At 45.8% G+C, this 18,911-nt stretch overlaps 1 protein-coding gene across 3 annotated transcripts in view; it reads right to left on the bottom strand.

Moving 5' to 3' along the window:
* Nucleotides 1-765: 765 nt before the first annotated feature.
* pik3c2a (phosphatidylinositol-4-phosphate 3-kinase catalytic subunit type 2 alpha) overlaps nt 766-18,911 on the bottom strand; it is a 169,340-nt gene continuing 151,194 nt past the window's right edge. For all 3 annotated transcript variants that reach the window (XM_033038477.1, XM_033038475.1, XM_033038476.1), the window contains exons 27-34: nt 17,579-17,688; nt 16,362-16,569; nt 14,547-14,671; nt 14,281-14,398; nt 13,398-13,479; nt 8,801-8,910; nt 5,555-5,680; nt 766-2,868 (exon numbers count right to left, since the gene is read on the bottom strand). In XM_033038477.1, the coding sequence (XP_032894368.1) occupies nt 2,686-2,868; nt 5,555-5,680; nt 8,801-8,910; nt 13,398-13,479; nt 14,281-14,398; nt 14,547-14,671; nt 16,362-16,569; nt 17,579-17,688 (1,062 nt within the window). In that variant the 3' untranslated portion in view covers nt 766-2,685. The remainder of the gene's footprint in view (nt 2,869-5,554; nt 5,681-8,800; nt 8,911-13,397; nt 13,480-14,280; nt 14,399-14,546; nt 14,672-16,361; nt 16,570-17,578; nt 17,689-18,911) is intronic.

The following is an 18,911-nucleotide window of genomic DNA, read 5'->3' as shown; positions in this document are numbered from 1 at the left end:
CAATGCGGGTCTTGAAACTGACTTTATTAAAAATAAGTATATTTAACAGTTGGAGTCACATTTAGTCCATTAGGATGTGGACAGGATTTAGATAGAAATACTGTACATCTTCACTCAGTCAAAGAGAAAGACATCATCAGAACATACATTTGGTTCTTCGATCTAATGGCCGAGTAGATCAGTCAAGGCAACAACTTTGCTCCCCACCGTGCTCTGTTTCTTCTCTACAGTTGCAGTTAATCCAGCATAGCACCAAGTGGCAGCAAAATTAAATGCCAGTAATTTGTGAGGCTTCCAGTCCCCTACACAAGTCACATCTCACCGTCTCTCATTGACGAACGTCTTTGCAAACGTTCAATGGAACTTTTCGACGATGGCATAAGGAATGCGCAGAGGCAGTTTATTACCATTTATTGCTTCAATTTAGCTTTACTCAAAGAATCCTAAATTCAACCTAATGTAATGAGAATTAACATTATAGTTTCACCTCGCAGGTACTGAAGATAGTTCAGTTGAAACCACTCATTTGGAACTAGCGCCAGCTGGGAAATTATGAACAGTCGTCTATTAAATTTAATGGTTATTTGCTCACCTTTCTTGAGGGTGAAGATTTAGAATTTTAAATGTTAAAGACGTTATTTATATTGAAATACACTAGAGCATCTACATTTCATTTTGGCCATACAAAAATTATGTTTAATAAGTAATCCCGTGAGGCACTCAACTGGAAAAGTTGAGCAAAGCACACAAACTATTTTCTTTTAAAAAAAACATCAGGTGCAACATGAAATGCTACATCTTTTTCCCCACCCGGTCAGGACCAATGTTTCTGTCTGAATCACAACTCGGATTAATATAAACTTGCATTTTACACCTCTGCTGTGTTGAAGTTGAAAGTAGTGTTTTTTGTGGAATATATGCAATAATTAATTTAAAAAATCAAATTTGAAAACTCAAGGTGATGTTAACACTGAAACTAAAATGTGCTATGTTGCTAATCGGAATTTAGTTGGTTAGAAACAACATTTAGTAAATTGGCGACAAACACACGACATTTACTTGATGTAAACTAAGCTAATCAATGTTTGGGGAGGAGTGGGGAAATCATCAAAAGAAGATTAAACCTCTAAGATGAACAAAGTTGAAGCATTGAACCATGCTCCCCTCAAGATTCTGTCAACACTAAAGTCGGCAAGACACTTTAAAGAAACAAAATACTACTTGGTCAGTTTTGTGCAAATCTATCATTGAGAGGTTCGCGTGGTCTTCCGTCTTGTGGCCAAATCTTGCAAGCACACAGCAGCACAAAAGGCTTCCAAGGACTGTAGTGGAGTGGTACATGTACTAAGGGGGCCAGGGCAGACTGCTGTGGTATGGAGATACAGTCACCAACTGGTGCAACACAAAGTGCAAGCACATCTGCCCCAGATGTTGCTCCTTCACTAGACTTTGGAAGCAAACACACAGGCGGGCGGCTCTCAGTAAAATCTTTCACACCGATTACTTTCATTCTGCTTTACTAGGTGCCTTGTTATCGCTCGGGGCAACATGTTGATTTGCAGCACATTGGCTAAGTAAGTGTGGTGTGTAATAAAGTAAGGTTTATAAAATAGCTACTCATGGTGGTGCCTTGTAAGAATTACAGCAACAGCAACAGCAACAACAAAAATCTAACCACAGGTGAAACCGACTTGCATTCATATTTGCATTCATATTAGATGTGCCTTTTCAATTTTACTATATACTTCTCTGTACACAAGTCCATTACTGTAGCACTAAAGCGATAGAGAAAAATACATCAAGAACTTCATCTAATAGTTGAAATCTGTTGAATTTTGCTATTAGCAAATACTTATATATGTGACTGCACAGAATCTCTCAGCTCACATATTGGACCCAACTGGAAGAATAAGGGATCTGTGTTTAAATTCATAACTTCACCCTTGTACTTTGGCGTGCACTGTTCAGTTTCTCTGCAGCTTCAACTTTCACATAATTGCTGTACAATAACCATATCAGAGACTGCGAATGCTTGTGCAAGCCTTTCTGTGCACCCATTCTGTTCGCTGTTGTTTACATTATTGTCGACCTGCAGTGGCCACAAATCAAGTGGTAATAGCCACAGAAAACATGGAGAGTACACTACCGCCAATGAAAGGTCTCTTTCACAGAGCATGTATTCCACCGGTGTATGAAACAGATAAGCCTCGGGTCAGGAACACGTGCATCTTTTTGTTTTCAGCAGCCCAGCAGCATGAAATGACAGCAATTCATCTCCTCGTGACTGGTCTTACTCGCGCTGTTCCCCGGGAAATATTTTGCGTCTCTCAGTAAGCCAGGGAATTTAGCATCTTGAAATTGAGTCAAGATTGTGGAGCGGAGAAAGGCATGGTTTCACCTTGCAAAGAGTGAAGTGCTTCTGTCATTTCCTTTGGCACACTCAATTTCCCACCATCCGCAAGTCACAGAAACCAAAACAAAAAGAAAAGAGATAAACTGAATGTGACGTTAAGTGCATGCACTGATTTTCTCTGCGATTGGTCCACCGGTGACGTGCATCAGCTGGGATTGCCGTCTGTCCACAGGGTCAAGTCTTTCAAGTAAATTGCAGGTGTGTCTCTGTCTGCCAATGGTCCTGCTTTCCCCCAAGCTCCTGCCCGGCGAGGTGGAGCAGGCAGTGGTCTGTTACCCACTGCACACAGCAGTCAATTTGTACCAGTTCACCGTCTCCACGCTCAAGTCAAACTCCTTCAGAGTTAACGTAATGCCACCAAGGTAAACGTTTTCACGCAAGGACTCTGCGCTTAAAACACTTAGTTGCAATTCCTTCTGCTGGAGCGATTCTTTACTGTATCCACTGTACACCAACTGTGGGGGAGAAAAAAAAACAGGCATTCAGCATAACTCTGCATTCTGTGCATCTGAACCCCTAGTTCATAGCAGTGGAACCACAAACTAGAGGGTGAATTTTCCCAATGAAGACCCTTCAGCATCAGCTGAAAAACCTCCGTGATGTGTCCACATGTTTTCTTCGCATTAGATATCATGATTAGACTTGAGATAGAGTGTGGAAAACAGGCCCTTCGGCACCAACCAGCGATCACCCTGTACACCAGCATTATCCAACATAGTAGGGACAATTTACAGAAGTCAATTAAAACCTTGCGCCTTTAAGATGCGAGAGGAAACCGGAGCACCCTGCGAAAACCCACATGGTCACAGGGAGAACGTGCAAACTCCACACACACAGCACCTGTAGTCAGGATCAAGCCCGGGTCTCTGGCGCAGTGAGGCAGCAACTCTACTGCTGTGCCACCTCACAGGATAAGTGATTCCAGTACAGTTGGAACTTGATGTACAAGTTCAGTATTACTTTGTAAACTTAATTCAGACAGTCTGTGAATCCCCTGTGAATGTGTGGGATTCCTCTGGTGCCCTCCCACATCTCAAATGTATGCAGGTTTGTAGGTTAATTAGACTCTATAAATTTCCCCATGTGTCAGGAATAGACGTGAAAGTGGGATAACACAGAACTTGTGTGAATGGGTGATACATGGTTAGTGTGGACATGGTGGGCTGAAGGGCCTGTTTCCACGCTGTATTTTTCAAAAATCATTTACTGGTGAGAGATTTGTTTGAACCACACTGGTATTTGAAAAATAAGGAAAAGGGGTTGGCACAACTAAGTTTAGTTTAGAGATACGACAGGGAATGGTGATAGTTTAGACATACATCATGAAAACAGGCCCTTTGGCCTATCGGGTGCATGGTGACCATAGATCACCCATTCACACGAGTTCGATGTTATGCCACTTTCGCATCCATTTCCTGCACACGAGGGGCAATTTACACAGGGACAATTAACCTACCAACTCACATTTCTGCGGGATGGGGGAGGAGACCAGAGCACCCAGAGAAAACCCACGCAGTCACAGGGAGAATGTGCAAACACCTCACAGACACCACCCAAGGTCGGGATCGAACCTGGGTCTCTCTCGCACTGTGAGGCAGCAGATCTACCCGCCGCGATCAGAAATTGCCAACTGGTTCACCACCAGTATAAAGCAAGGAAAAACCCCTTGCTTAACTTTTGGTACAGCAACTACTCTAGAACTACTAATGCAGAGGCCAAAAGTTTCCTCCCAAGCAGACAAGATAATGCAAAAGTAGTGCTCATTATTTTAAGGTGGCTTTTGTGCCTCACCAGGGCATCGCACTTTTTACAATGAGGGAAGGTTTTGTACCAGTCACTTGTCTTAAGTGAAATTCTCCTCCTTGCACAAATTCATCAGAAGTTCTGTATGTCATCCACAATTATTGTTACTGCTTTTTAAAGGGGAGGCACAGTGGTGCAGCGGTAGAGACGCTGACACAGACAGGTTAGGTCCTGACTACGGGCACTCTCTGTACAGAGTTTGTACCTTCTCCCTGTGAGGGTTTTCTCCGGGTGCTCCTGTTTGGTCATAGAGTGAAACAGTGTGGAAACAGGCCCTTTGGCCCAACTTGCCCACATCATCCAACATGTCCCAGCTACACTAGTCCCACCTGCCTGCATTTGGTCCATATCCCTCCACACTTGTCATATCCATGCACCTGTTTAACTATTTCTTAAATATTGGGATACTCCCAGCCTCAAATACCTTCTCTGGCAGCTTGTTCAATACACCCACCGTTCAGTTGTGTAAAAGTTACCGTTCAGATTCGTATTATATTTTTTCCTTCATCTTAAACCTATGTCCTCTGGCCCTCAATTCACCTACTCTGGGCAAAAGACTCTGTGCATCTACCAGATTCTATTCCTCTCATGATTTTATACACCTCGATAAGATCACCCATCATCCTCCTGCGCTCCATGAAATAGAGTCCTAGCCTACTCAATCTCTCCCTATAGCTCAGATCCTCTAGTCCTGGCAACATCCTTGTAAATCTTCCTTGTACCCTTTCCAGCTTGACAACATCTTTCCTGTAAAACGGTGCCTAGAACTGAACGCAATACTCCAAATGGGGCCTCATCAAGGGCTTATACAACTGCAAACATGACCTACTCAGTACTGCCTGATGAAAGCCAATGTGCCAAATGCCTTTTTGACCACCATATCTACCTGTGACCCCACCTTCAAGGAACTATGCACCTGTACTCCTAGATCCCTCTGCTCTACAACACTCTCGAGAGCCCTACCATTCACTGTGTAGGTCCTGCCCATGTTAGACTTCCTATATTACAGTCTCTGTATTAAATTCCATCAACCATTCCTCAAGCCATCTAGCCAATCGATCAAGATCCTGCTGCAATGTTTCACAACCATCTGCCCATGGAAGTTTGCAGGTTAATTGGCTTCATGTAAATTGTCCCTAGTGTGTAGGATAGAACTAGTGTGAAGGGGCGATTGTTGGTCGGCTAAACGACCTGTTTTCACGTTGTATCTCTGAAATGAAACTATTCTTCAGAATCCATCAGCTTGGTCAAAACATAAGCTTTCCCAAAGGGATTCCAAGTTAAAGCCAAAAATCGCCACTGGGATGTTCTTGTGGATTAAATGCTGATGATGCTCACCATTTCATTGTAGGTTGGGTTTTGTGTTTTCCTTGACACCTTTGTTTTGTGCTTCGTTACTTTGTGTGGATCAGGCAGCAAATAAGTTTTGACGTAAGGATTTGGGTCGGCCCCGTCCTCAGTGACCTAGAGTCAAAATATGAAATTAAGTTTTGAACAAAAAACCCAAGACCAACGCTAAGTGTTTATTCAGTTTAAAAAAGTTGACATCACATGGCTACGAGGGCACCACACCACGTATTTCTGGTAAGGTAACCTGAATTGGACTAGTTGGACAAACTTGGATTGTTCTCTCTGGAACATCGGAGGTTGAGGGGAGATCATTGTGAGACGGATAGACAGGGTAGACAGTCAGAACCTTTTTCTCCAAGGGTGGATATGTTAAAGGATAGAGGGTATAGCTTTAGGGTAAGTGGGGCAAAGTATAAAGGAGATGTGCAGGGCAAGGGGTGTTGGAGGCAGCTTTCCAAAGTGGTGTTTAAGAGACTTTTAGATTAGCACACGCAGGGAATGGAGGGATATGGATTATGTGCAGGCAGAGGAGATTAGTTTAACAGCATCATGTTCGGCACGGACATTGTGGGCCGAAGGGCCTATCCTGTCCTGTACCATTCCCTGTTCTAAATACCAAGGTTTAACCTTTTTGCATTACTTTGAAAGGCACAGAGAATAACCAAGAATTGTGTCAGATTTTAAAAAGGGAGGGAGAGAGAAAACGGGGAATTACAGACCAGTTAGTCTAACGTCGGTAGTGGGGAAACTGCTAGAATCAGTTATTAAAGATGGGATAGCAGCACATTTGGAAAGTGGTGAAATCATTGGACAAAGTCAGCATGGATTTATGAAGGGTAAATCATGTCTGACGAATCTTATAGAATTTTTCGAGGATGTAACTAGTAGAGTGGATAAGGGAGAACCAGTGGATGTGTTATATCTGGACTTTCAGAAGGCTTTCGACAAGGTCCCACATAAGAGATTAGTATACAAACTTAAAGCATATGGTATTGGGGGTTCAGTATTGATGTGGATAGAGAACTGGCTGGCAGACAGGAAGCAAAGAGTAGGAGTAAACGGGTCCTTTTCACAATGGCAGGCAGTGACTAGTGGGGTACCGCAAGGCTCAGTTTTGGGACCCCAGCTATTTACGATATATATTAATGATTTGGACGAGGGAATTGAATGCAACATCTCCAAGTTTGCGGATGACACGAAGCTGGGGGGCAGTGTTAGCTGTGAGGAGGATGCTAGGAGGCTGCAAGGTGACTTGGATAGGCTGGGTGAGTGGGCAAATGCATGGCAGATGCAGTATAATGTGGATAAATGTGAGGTTATCCACTTTGGTGGCAAAAACAGGAAAGTAGATTATTACCTGAAAGGTGGCCGATTAGGAAAGGGGGAGATGCAACGAGACCTGGGTGTCATGGTACACCAGTCATTAAAAGTAGGCATGCAGGTGCAGCAGGCAGTGAAGAAGGCGAATGGTATGTTAGCATTCATAGCAAAAGGATTTGAGTATAGGAGCAGGGAGGTTCTACTGCAGTTGTACAGGGTCTTGGTGAGACCACACCTGGAGCATTGCGTACAATTTTGGTCTCCTAATCTGAGGAAAGACATTCTTGCCATAGAGGGATAACAGAGAAGGTTCACCAGACTGATTCCTGGGATGGCAGGACTTTCATATGAAGAAAGACTGGATAGACTCGGTTTGTACTCGCTAGAATTTAGAAGATTGAGGGGGGATCTTATAGAAACGTACAAAATTCTTAAGGGGTTGGACAGGCTAGATGCAGGAAGATTGTTCCCGATGTTGGGGAAGTCCAGAACAAGGGGTCACAGTTTAAGGATAAAGGGAAAATCTTTTAGGACCGAGATGAGGAAAACGTTTTTCACACAGTGAGTGGTGAATCTGTGGAATTCTCTCCCGCAGAAGGTAGTTGAGGCCAGTTCATTGGCTATATTTAAGAGGGAGTTAGATGTGGCCTTTGTGGCTAAAGGGATCAGGGGGTATGGAGAGAAGGCAGGTACAGGATACTGAGTTGGATGATCAGCCATGATCATATTGAATGGCGGTGCAGGCTCGAAGGGCCGAATGGCCTACTCCTGCACCTATTTTCTATGTTTCTATGTTTCTATAGAGGTCTCGAGGAGAGAAATAAAGAAAGCAATGAGAAGGGGAGGATGTACACAAGGTAAGAGAGAAAGGTGTGTTTGAAAGGCAGGCAGCTCAAAGGTTCAATGGTCTTTTATTGTCACGTGTACCATTTAAGGTACAGTGAAACTCGATTTACCATACAGTCATACCAGAAAAAGCAACAAGACACACAACTACATAAAAGTTAACATATACATCCACCACAGCAGATTCCCCACTGTGATGGAAAGCAATAAAGTCTAATCTTCTTCCCTCTTTATTCTCCCGCGGTCGGGGCAGTCGGACCGTCCGCAGTCGGGGCGATCGAAGCTCCTGCGGCTTGGAGCTCCCGAAGTCGGTCCCTAACCAGGGACTGCAAGCTCCAAAGTTAAAAGTCCGCAGGCTCCCGCGGTTGGAGCTCAGACATCAATCCCTGTCAGGGGCCGCCAACTGCACGATGTTAGGCCGCAACCCCCTCACCACATAATACAAAAGCTAAAGAACACTGAAACATTCATTTAACACATACCAAAGAAACAACAGAGAAGGAAAAGGACGAGACAGACGGTTGGCGAGGCTGACATTACGGCGCCACCCGGTGGTGAGGAGAGTGTGAGAGTTGATAGAGGTGGGGGGGGGGGGTCACAGTTAGAAAGTGCAGACAATAGAGGGGCGAGAGGGCAACTGGACAAAGAATCAGGGGGGGCCTCCAGGTCGGCTGCAGGAGTCACCTTCCCCCGGGAGATAATGGCTGAAGATGAATGTACAAGGAACGGCAGTTCACAGGCTTTTGTGGCCACTGCAGGTGGGACAGTACAATGGTGCCAAGATGGCGACTCTTGCACATCCACTCAGTGGGCTATTTATTCTGTACACTCTGTACTGAGCGGGGTGATTGTGTTGATCTGTGGGGACAGCCTTGCTGAGCAGTTTGCAAAGTATTTCACTGTACCTGGTTCATGTGATAATAAAGAAACCAATTACCTTTGAGAAAAGGCCAATTTCCAATTTCCAACCTCGATTTGGTGAAATCTACGGGACACCGATTCTGCAATTGTGCATAAATGCAGGAAGTGGGCTGGACAGTCAACGCATCGAGCATAATTACCACTTACCAGGTCTCGTATGTGCATTACCATGATGAATAGAGTGCTGTTCCTGTAGGAAATGGACAGTTTTACTTCTCCACCCACTTGGCCCGTGGGAGCTGATGGTGGGACTATTTCTGTGCAGATACAAATTTTAAAAGGTTTTTAATTACCCAGAGGGAAAGTACACAGTGAATCATTAAACATATAGTTTAAATGAAGAAATGGGTGACGTTGAGCCGAGACCCATCTTCAGACCGGAAGAAGGGTCTCAACCTGAACTGTCACCCATCCCTTTTCTCCAGAGATGCTGCCTGTCCCACTGAGTTACTCCAGCATTTTGTATCCATCTTCCATGTTCATAAGTGATAGGAGCAAAATTAGGCCATTTGGCCTGTCGTCTATTCCGCCATTCAATCATAGCTGATCTATCTCTCCCTCCTAACCCCATTCTTCTGCCTTCTCCCCATAACGCCTGACTAATCAAGAATCTATCTATCTCTGCCCTAAAGATATCAATAGACGGCCTCCATAGCCTTCTGCGGCAATGAATTCCACAGATTTACCACAATGTAAACCAGCATCTGCAGTTTCTTCCTAAAGATTTAATTTAGTTTATTTTAGAGATACAGCGTGGAAACGGGAATCTGCACTGCCCAGCAATCACCCTGTACTCGAACACTGTACTACACAGACAATTCTTAGCCAGGCCAATTAAACAACAAACCTGTACGTCTTTGGAATGTGGGAGTAAACTGTAGCACCCAGAGAAAACCCACGCGGTCACAGGGAGAACGTACAAACTCTGTGCAGACAGCGTCCGTAGTCAGGATCGAACCCGGGTCTCAGGAGCCGTAAGGTAGTAATTCTACTGCTGCGCCACTGTGCCACCCCAAAATCAATGATATCTGCCCCAAATCACCTTCTACCTCAAATTAACTTTAATTAGAACTGGTTGCAGACAGGAAGCAAAGAGTAAGAATTAACGGGTCCTTTTCAGAATGGCACGCAGTGACTAGTGGGGTGCCGCAAGGTTTGATGCTGGGACTCCAGTCATTCACAATATATATTAACAATTTAGACGAGGGAATTAAATGTAACATCTCCAAGTTCGCGGATGACACAAAGTTGGGTGGTAGAGTGAGCTGCGATGAGGATGCTATGAGGATGCAGGGTGACTTGGACAGGTTGGGTGAGTGGGCAGATGCAGTATAATGTGGATAAATGTGAGGTGGCAGGAACAGGAAAGCAGATTATTTGAATAGTGTCAGATTAGGAAAAGGGGAGGTGCAACGAGACCTGGGTGTCCTTGTACATCATTCATTGAAAGTAAGCATGCAGGTACAGCAGGCAGTGAAGAAAGCAAAAGGCACGTTGGCCTTCTTAGCGAGAGGATTTGAGCAAGGAGGTCCTACAGCAGTTGTACAGGGCCTGATGAGACCACATCTGGAGTATTGTGTGCAGTTTATCATCTCCAAATTTGAGGAAGGACATTCTTGCTATTGAGGGAGTGCAGCGTAGGTTCACCAGGACATATGATGAAAGAATGGATTGATTGGGCTTATAATCACTGCAATTTAGAAGGATGAGAGGATATCTTATAAAAATATAAAATTAGTAAGGGATTGGACAGGTTAGATGCAGGAAAAATGTTCCCGATGTTGGGACAGTCCAGAGCCAGGGGGTCACAGTTTAAGAATAAGGGGTAGGCCCATCTAGGACTAAGATGAGGAAAAACTTTTTCACCCAGAGAGTAGTGAATCTGTGGAATACTCTGCCACAGAAGGCAGTGGAGGCCAATTCACTGGACGTTTTCAAGAGAGTTATTTTAGCAGTTTAGTTTATACAGTGCGGAAACAGGCCTTTCGGCCCACCGGGTCCACGCTGACCACACATTAACATTTCCTGAGAAGATTACGGAGAGTTAGTATGTCAAGGAGGACTCTCTCTAACTTCTACAGGTGCACAGTAGAGAGCATGCTGACTGGATGCATCTTGGCTTGGTACGGCAACCTGAGCGTCCAGGAGGTGTAAATGGACAATAGGTGCAGGAGTAGGCCATTCGGCCCTTCGAGCCATCACAGCCATTCAATGTGATCATGGCTGATCATCCCCAATCATTACCCCGTTCCTGCCTTCTCCCCATATCCCCTGACTCCGCTATTTTTAAGAGCCCTATCTAGCTCTCTCTTGAAAGCATCCAGGGAACCTGCCTCCACCGCCCTCTGAGGCAGAGAATTCCACAGACTCACCACTCTTTGTGAGAAAAAGTGTTTCCTCGTCTCCGTTCTAAATGGCTTACTCCTTATTCTTAAACTGTGGCCCCTGGTTCTGGACTCCCCCAACATCGGGAACTCTAGCATGTCCAAGCCCTTAACAATCTTATATGTTTCAACGAGATACCCTCTCATCCTTCTAAACTCCAGAATGTACAAGCCCAGCTGCTCAATTTTCTCAGCATATGACAGTCCCGCCATCCCGGGAATTAACCTTGTAAACCTACGCTGCACTCCCTCAATAGCAAGAATGTCCTTCCTTAAATTAGGGGACCAAAACTGCACACAATACTCCAGCTGTGGTCTCAATAGGGCTCTGTACAACTGCAGAAGGACCTCTTTGCTCCTATATTCGACGACTCTTGTTATAAAGGCCAACATGCCATTCGCTTTCTTCACTGCCTGCTGTACCTGCATGCTTACTTTCATAGACTGATGAACAAGGACCCCCAGATCCCGTTGTACTTCCCCTTTTCCCAACTTGACGCCATTTAGATAGTAATCTGCCTTCCTGTTTTTGTTACCAAAGTGGATAACCTCACATTTATCTGCATTAAACATCATCTGCCATGCATCTACCCACTCCCCCCAACCTGTCCAAGTCACCCTACATTCTCATAGCATCCTCCTCACAGATCACACTATCACCCTGCTTTATGTCATCTGCAAATTTGCTAATGTTACTTTGAATCCCTTCACCCAAATCATTGATGTATATTGTAAATAGCTGCGGTCCCAGCACCGAGCCTTGCGGTACCCCACTAGTCACTGCCTGCCGTTCTGAAAGGGACCCGTTAATCCCTACTCTTTGTGGTCTCCATTGAGGTAGAAGGGAGGTCAGGACCACACTCTAATTGGTGAGAGGACGGTTCAGTTGCCTGATAACAGCTGGAACAAACTGTCCCTGAAACTGGAGGTAAGTGTTTTCACACTTGTGATAATCCTGCTTAAAGTTTTCAAAATCATATCCTTGATGAGACAGACTCTTTAATCAGAGAACTGCCGACTGCAGCAACTTCTGGCCAAACTTGGTAAAGCAACTGATAACAATCGTAACAAACCATCAAGGGTTTGGACAGCGTGGTGGCGCAGCGGTAGAGTTGCTGCCTTACAGCGCCAGAGAGCAAAGGTTCTCTTGGTGACCGTGTGGGTTTTCTCTGGCTGATCCGGTTTCCTCCCACACACCAAAGATGTACTGGTTTACATGTTAATTGTAAATTGACCCTAGTGTGTAGGATAGTGCTAGTGTACGGGGTGATTGCTAGACAATAGACAATAGGTGCAGGAGTAGGCCATTCAGCCCTTCGAGCCAGCACCGCCATTCAATGTGATCATGGCTGATCATCCACAATCAGTAACCCGTTCCTGCCTTCTCCCCGTATCCCCTGCGCTATCTTTAAGAGCCCTATCTAGCTCTCTTGAAAGTATCTAAAGAACCGGCCCCCACCACCCTCTGAGGCAGATAATTCAACACTCACAACTCTGTGTGAAAAAGTGTTTCCTCATCTCCGTTCTAAATGGCTTACCCCTTTTTCTTAAACTGTGGCCCCTGATTCTGGACTCAACCAATATCGGGAACACAAATCCTGCCTCTAGCGTGTCCAAACCCTTAATAATCTTATATGTTTCAATAAGATCCCCTCTCATCCTTCTAAATTCCAGAGTGTACAAGCCCAGCCGCTCCATTCTCTCAGCATATGACAGTCCCGCCATCCCGTGCGAACTCGGTGGGCCTAAGGGCCTGTTTCCGTGCTGTATCTCTAAAATCTAAAGTAACCCAGGAGTGGCGTCTGGGTCGGACGTTTGCAAGAAACCGGTGTCTTTTCATACAAATCACGATTGCAAATTGGATTTCAAACAACCAAGTAGTTTAACAGGTTGTAACACATCAGTGGATATGGTAACAAGTCGTATGGAATTTCACAATGAAAGTATACACGTTGAGGCTTGTTACGTTACTACATAGAGCATCCACAAATGTTAACATACGCCATGGGTTTCAGTATTAGGGGTCATGGGGAGACGATTTTCTTTTCTTTAGTCAGAGGAATTTCTTTAGTCAGAGGGTGGTGAATCTGTGGAGTTCTTTGCCACAGAAGGCTGTGGAGGCCAAGTCAGTGGATATATTTATGGCACAGATAGATTTGTGATTAGTACAGATGTCAGAGGTTATGGGGAGAAGGCAGGAGAATGGGGTTGAGGGAGAGATAGATCAGCCATGATTGAATGGCAGAGTAGACTTGATGGGCCGAACAGTCTAATTCTGCTCCTATCACTTATGAACACTCTCTCATAAGCAGACGTCAAAACAATGATGTTCCAGCTGCATAGAATGTTATTCACAATACCTGAAGGCTTGGCTATTCCATCTATTCCCTCGGCCTTTTCATCCCGGCTTAGTGGATGGAAAAAGGTGTAGATGAGATCACACTGAAAAAGATAAAACGCAGAGATCAATGAGTTAATAGGTTTATTATCGTCACATGTACTGAGGTACAGTGACAAGTTTTATTTTGCATGCTGTCAATAAAATCAGATCATACTGTATAATCATGCCAAACTATGTACAATCGGTAGACCAGAGAGATTTGAAAGGGCTGGGTGATTGCATCAGATGATGGTGGTTTCTCATCTGGGACCAGCGCACAGAGTCACTACGCTTCAGCAGTATCGTACTTTAGTTTGACAGCTTTTTCAGAAACAGACCCTTCAGCCCATCGAGTCCATGCCGACCATCGATCACCCGTTCACACTAGTTCTATGTTATCCCACTTTCTTATTCACTCCCTACACACTGGGGGCAATTTACAGAAACCAATTAACCTACAAACCCGCATGTCTTTGGGATAGGGGAGGAAACTGGAGCACCCGGAGGAAATCCACGCAGTCACACGGAGAATGTGCAAACTTCCGAGGTCAGGATCGAAACAGGTCTCTCGCACTGTGAGTCATAATTCAGAACAAAACTTTATTGACCATTTTAGGAGTAAGAGTGCGGGGAGAAAAAATATAATTTTTGATGGTTTAAACCAGTTATCTGACAGCCAGTCTGACGAAGGGTCCTGACCCGAAGTGTCACCTATCCATATTCTCCAGAGATGCTGCCTGGCCAGCTGAGTTCTACACTACTTTGATTTTTTTGCAGTTACTTGTGTCTCCTCTTCACTACGCCCAGACTGCTGTTTGGTGTGAAGAGCTTTGCTAGTGATCCCCATCCCACTCCATCCTTACATCAGCCACTTCAGTGGAGCTGCTCATCAGACACTGCACATAATTGTTCAGCTCCACCTTCCTCTTAGAGGCCACGTCCTTGATGTGTGTTCGGCCAAGGACCACTTTGTTGGCGAAGCTGGGGGAGAAAGAACAAAGATTCAATGATACATAATTGCCATGTGTACCCGGGTGCAGTGAAAGGCTTTGTTTTGCATTCCACCCGGTAAAATCGTACCGCAGACTTCACAGAGGCAGTACACAAAGAGTGTGCATTCCACACCTACCCTGGCAGCTTCCACAGTGGGAAGAGGATGCCCAGCTTGTTGTGTAGCTCCTGGAATTCATCAAAGGTTCTGAAGATGAACACTGGAGCGATCTGCCCATCCCGCAGGATCCTCACCACATAGATCTGGAAGTAAGAGTGAGAGTCATAGAGGCACACAGCACAGAAACAGGCCTGCTTGCCAATGCCAACCAACATGCCCCATCTAAGCTAGTCCCATCTGCCCACATTTCACCCATAACCCTCTAAACCTTTCCTATCCATGTACTTGTCCAAATGCTTCCGCAATAATGACTTCTCCCGCCCGAGTTGCGGGGTTGAGGATGACCTGGAGCGGGGCCTTACATCGCCCGGCGCGGCTTTAAATGGCCACGGGACTTGCTAGCGCCCGCCGGGGGCTCCAACATCCAAGACCCAGAGCGTGGCCTTGCATCGCCCAGCGTGGCTTTAATGGCCCCGGGACTTATTTACCATCGCCCGCCGGGGGCTTTGACTTTGACATCGGGAGAAGAATGGGGAGTGCAGGGGAGAGATAAGACTTTGCCTTCCATCACAGTGAGGAGGAGATTCGCTGTGATGGATGTTTGTGTAAATTGTGTTGTGTCTTGGTTCTTCTTATTTGTATGACTGCAGAAACTAAATTTCGTTTGAACCTCAATAAGGTTCAAATGACAACAAATAAATTGTATCATTGTATTATAGTGATCAAAATGATGACCATTATTTCCAAGTACCTGTCAAAGTGCCTTTTAAATGTTACTGGACTATGTGGGATCTGCTGGGGGAGGGGGGGGACGGTGGGGAGGGGGGGACGCGTGGGGGAGGGGGGGCGCATGGGAGGGGGGGCGCGGGGAGGAGGGGGATGTGTGGGTGAGGGGGATGCGTGGGGGAGGAGGGGGGTGCGTGGGGGAGGAGGGGGATGTGTGGGGGAGGAGGGGGATGCGTGGGGAGGAGGGGGATGCGTGGGGGAGGAGGGGGATGCGTGAGGGAGGAGGGGGATGCGTGGGGAGGAGGGGGATGCGTGGGGGAGGAGGGGGATTCGTGGGGGAGGAGGGGGATGTGTGGGGGAGGAGGGGGATGCGTGGGGAGGAGGGGGATGCGTGGGGGAGGAGGGGGATGCGTGAGGGAGGAGGGGGATGCGTGGGGAGGAGGGGGATGCGTGGGGGAGGAGGGGGATGCGTGGGGAGGAGGGGGATGCGTGGGGGAGGAGGGGGATGCGTGGGGAGGAGGGGGATTCGTGGGGGAGGAGGGCGCGGGGGGTGTGTGGGGGAAAAGTTCCCCTCAGGTTCCTATTAAATCTTCCTCCTCTCACCTTAAACCTCTGGTTCTTGATTCCCCTAAAAGACACAAAGTGCTGATTAACTCAGCGGGCCAGGCAACATCTCTGGAGTGCATGGATGGGTGACATTTTGGGTCATGGCCCTTCTTCAGACTTTGATTCCTCTTCCTTGGACAAAAGACTGTGCATTCACCTCGTCTACTCCCCTCATGTGGAGAAATAGGTGGAGGGAGAAATGTAGACAGAAGTATGTAAATCAGCCATGATCCATGGCGGAGCAGACAATGGGTCGAATGGCCAAACTGTTCCAATGTTTTATGGTCTATTATGGTCTAACACTTTTCCCAATACCACCAATATATGCCTCATCAGGACATGGTACAATGTCTGGGGGAAATCACCTCTAACTCTCGTCTAGATTCTGTTCTGAAGATGCGAATCTGTTGTAATCGGCAGGACTGAATGATTGAAGATTGCCTGCAGCTTGGATCAACATTGATGGAATCCATAGCTGCACCAAACCCGCCTTGTACTCACATAGTACTTGTCAGGGTTGTACCGCTTCTGGTAGCTGTACACGGTCACCTCTTTGATTCGCCCGTCCTGCTTCAGCGAGTAGGTTTTGGGAGAGAAGGTGAGGATGGCTTGCTCGTTGGAGGGTAGTCCGGAAAACCGTAGCTGAGCCAGGTTGTGGATGAGGAAGTTAAACTTGGTGGCCATACTGCCCAAACTCGACTCAATCAGTCTGGCAGAGAAAAGGGTTTCAAAGAAAATCGTTACATGATTATCTATTTCTTTAGTGCTCAGTGTACGTAAACATTTCATTGTTCTGTCTACTCCCGAGTCTTGCCTCTACTCTGAGCTATTTAATACGAGCCTAATACGGCAACTGACTGAATCATAATTCATTTGGGGCGGCACGGTGTAGAGTTACTGCTTCACAGCGCCAGTGATCCTGGTTCGATCCTGGCCCCGGGTGCTGTCTGTACAGAGTGTTTACCTTCTCTCTGTGACTGCATGGGTTTTGTCCGGGTGCTCCAGTTTCCTTCCACACTTTTCTCCAGTGCGTAAATCCACATGGTCGGTCACAGGGAGAACATGCAAACTCCATACAAACAGCACCCCAGGTCAGGATCGAACCTGGCTTTCTGGCGCTGTGAGGCAGCAACTCGACAAGCATATTTACTAGAATGTTGCCTGGGTTTCAGCAACTAAGTTACAGAGAAAGGTTGAACAAGTTAGGGCTTTATTCTTTGGAGCGCAGAAGGTTAAGGGGGGACTTGATAGAGGTTTTTAAAATGATGAGAGGGATAGACAGAGTTGACGTGGAAAAGCTTTTCCCACTGAGAGTAGGGAAGATTCAAACAAGGGGACATGACTTGAGAATTAAGGGACTGAAGTTTAGGGGTAACATGAGGGGGAACTTCTTTACTCAGAGAGTGGTAGCTGTGTGGAATGAGCTTCCAGTGAAGGTGGTGGAGGCAGGTTCGTTTTTATCATTTAAAAATAAATTGGATAGTTATATGGATGGGAAAGGAATGGAGGGTTATGGTCTGAGCGCAGGTATATGGGACTAGGGGAGATTATGTGTTCGGCACGGACTAGAGGGGTCGAGATGGCCTGTTTCCGTGCTGTAATTGTTATATGGTTATATGGTTATAGGGGGATAATCTTGAACTTGAACTGTGGCCAGTACGGTCACTGCAGACTCCTACTGTTTTGAGTTTTGAGAGTGTGTGGATTCACTTCTTCACCTGGTGAAAAAAATCGTGGCTTCGGCATCAGTGGTCTGGGGCTGCAGGGCGTCTTGGACATACTTTAAATCCTGTATGTTGGTGAGCTCTGGTAATCCAGAAGACAGCATCTGGAAGTAAAAGTCACAGTTAATGGATGATAAACACCAGCAGACAACCATCACACAAACCAACCTCCTTTCCACTGACTCCATCTACGCTTCACGCTGCCTCGGCAAGGCCAGCAGCAGAATCAAGGACCAGTCAGTCTCACCCCGGCCACTCCCTCTTCTCCCATCTCCCATCAGGCAAGAGGTAAAAAAGTGTGAAAACGCACACCTCGGGAACAGTTTCTTCCCAGCTGTGATCAAGCAATTGAACCATGCTACCAACAACTAGAGAGTTGAGATACTACCTACCTCATTGGAGACCCTCGGACTATCTTTGATCAGACTATTCTCTTCATCCTGTACCTGTACACTGTGGATGGCTCAATTGTAATCATGTATGATCTTTTGCTGATTGATTTGCAAGCAACAAAAGCTTTCCACTGTACCTCAGTACATGTGACAATAAATTAAATTCAGGAAGAAGAAAACAATGTTCTACTTACAAATGATTACAATTCCTCTTTTTAAAAAAAAAATAAGGGCCTTTTCCTACCTCCTGTGCCCCCACCTCTACTTTTAGTCTGAAGAAGGGTTCCAACCCAAAACGTCATCCATCCTTATTCCCACAGAGATGCTGCCTGACCCACTGAGTTGCTCCAGCAAGTTGTGTCCATCTTATTACAATTCTCATAATGTTTCAGTGGAAGCACTCACTACATCATGTATTAAGTTATTAATATGGAAGTGGGTATTTAAAGTATGAAATCACAAAAGTAAAATAAAAATGAATAGAGAAAGGTTTGGTGTAGATAGGGGAGACAGCCAGAACCTTCTTCCCAAGGTGGAAATATCCAACACAAGGCATAGCTATAAGGTGAGAGTCATAGTCATAGGGTCATGGGGTGATACAGTGTGGAAACAGGCCCTTCATAGAGTCAGAGTGATATGGTGTAGAAACAGTACTTCAAATTCATTTCATTTGCACTTTATGTGCAATGTGACGAATAAAACCGTATTGTATTGTATTGTCATAGAGTCACAGAGTTATACAGTGTGGAATCAGGCCCTTCATAGAGTCACAGAGTTATACAGTGTGGAATCAGGCCCTTCATAGAGTGATACAGTGTAGAAACAGGCCCTTAAGCTCAGCTTCTCCACACTGGCCAACATGTTCCAGCTACACGAGTCCTACCTGCCCACGTCCCTCCAAACCTGTCCTATCTATGTACCTGTCCAACTGTTTC

The sequence above is a fragment of the Amblyraja radiata genome, chromosome 20 (genome assembly GCF_010909765.2).
Source record: "Amblyraja radiata isolate CabotCenter1 chromosome 20, sAmbRad1.1.pri, whole genome shotgun sequence".
In the NCBI taxonomy this organism is placed as follows: Eukaryota; Metazoa; Chordata; class Chondrichthyes; order Rajiformes; family Rajidae; genus Amblyraja; species Amblyraja radiata.
This window is presented reverse-complemented; position numbering and strand designations above follow the sequence as displayed.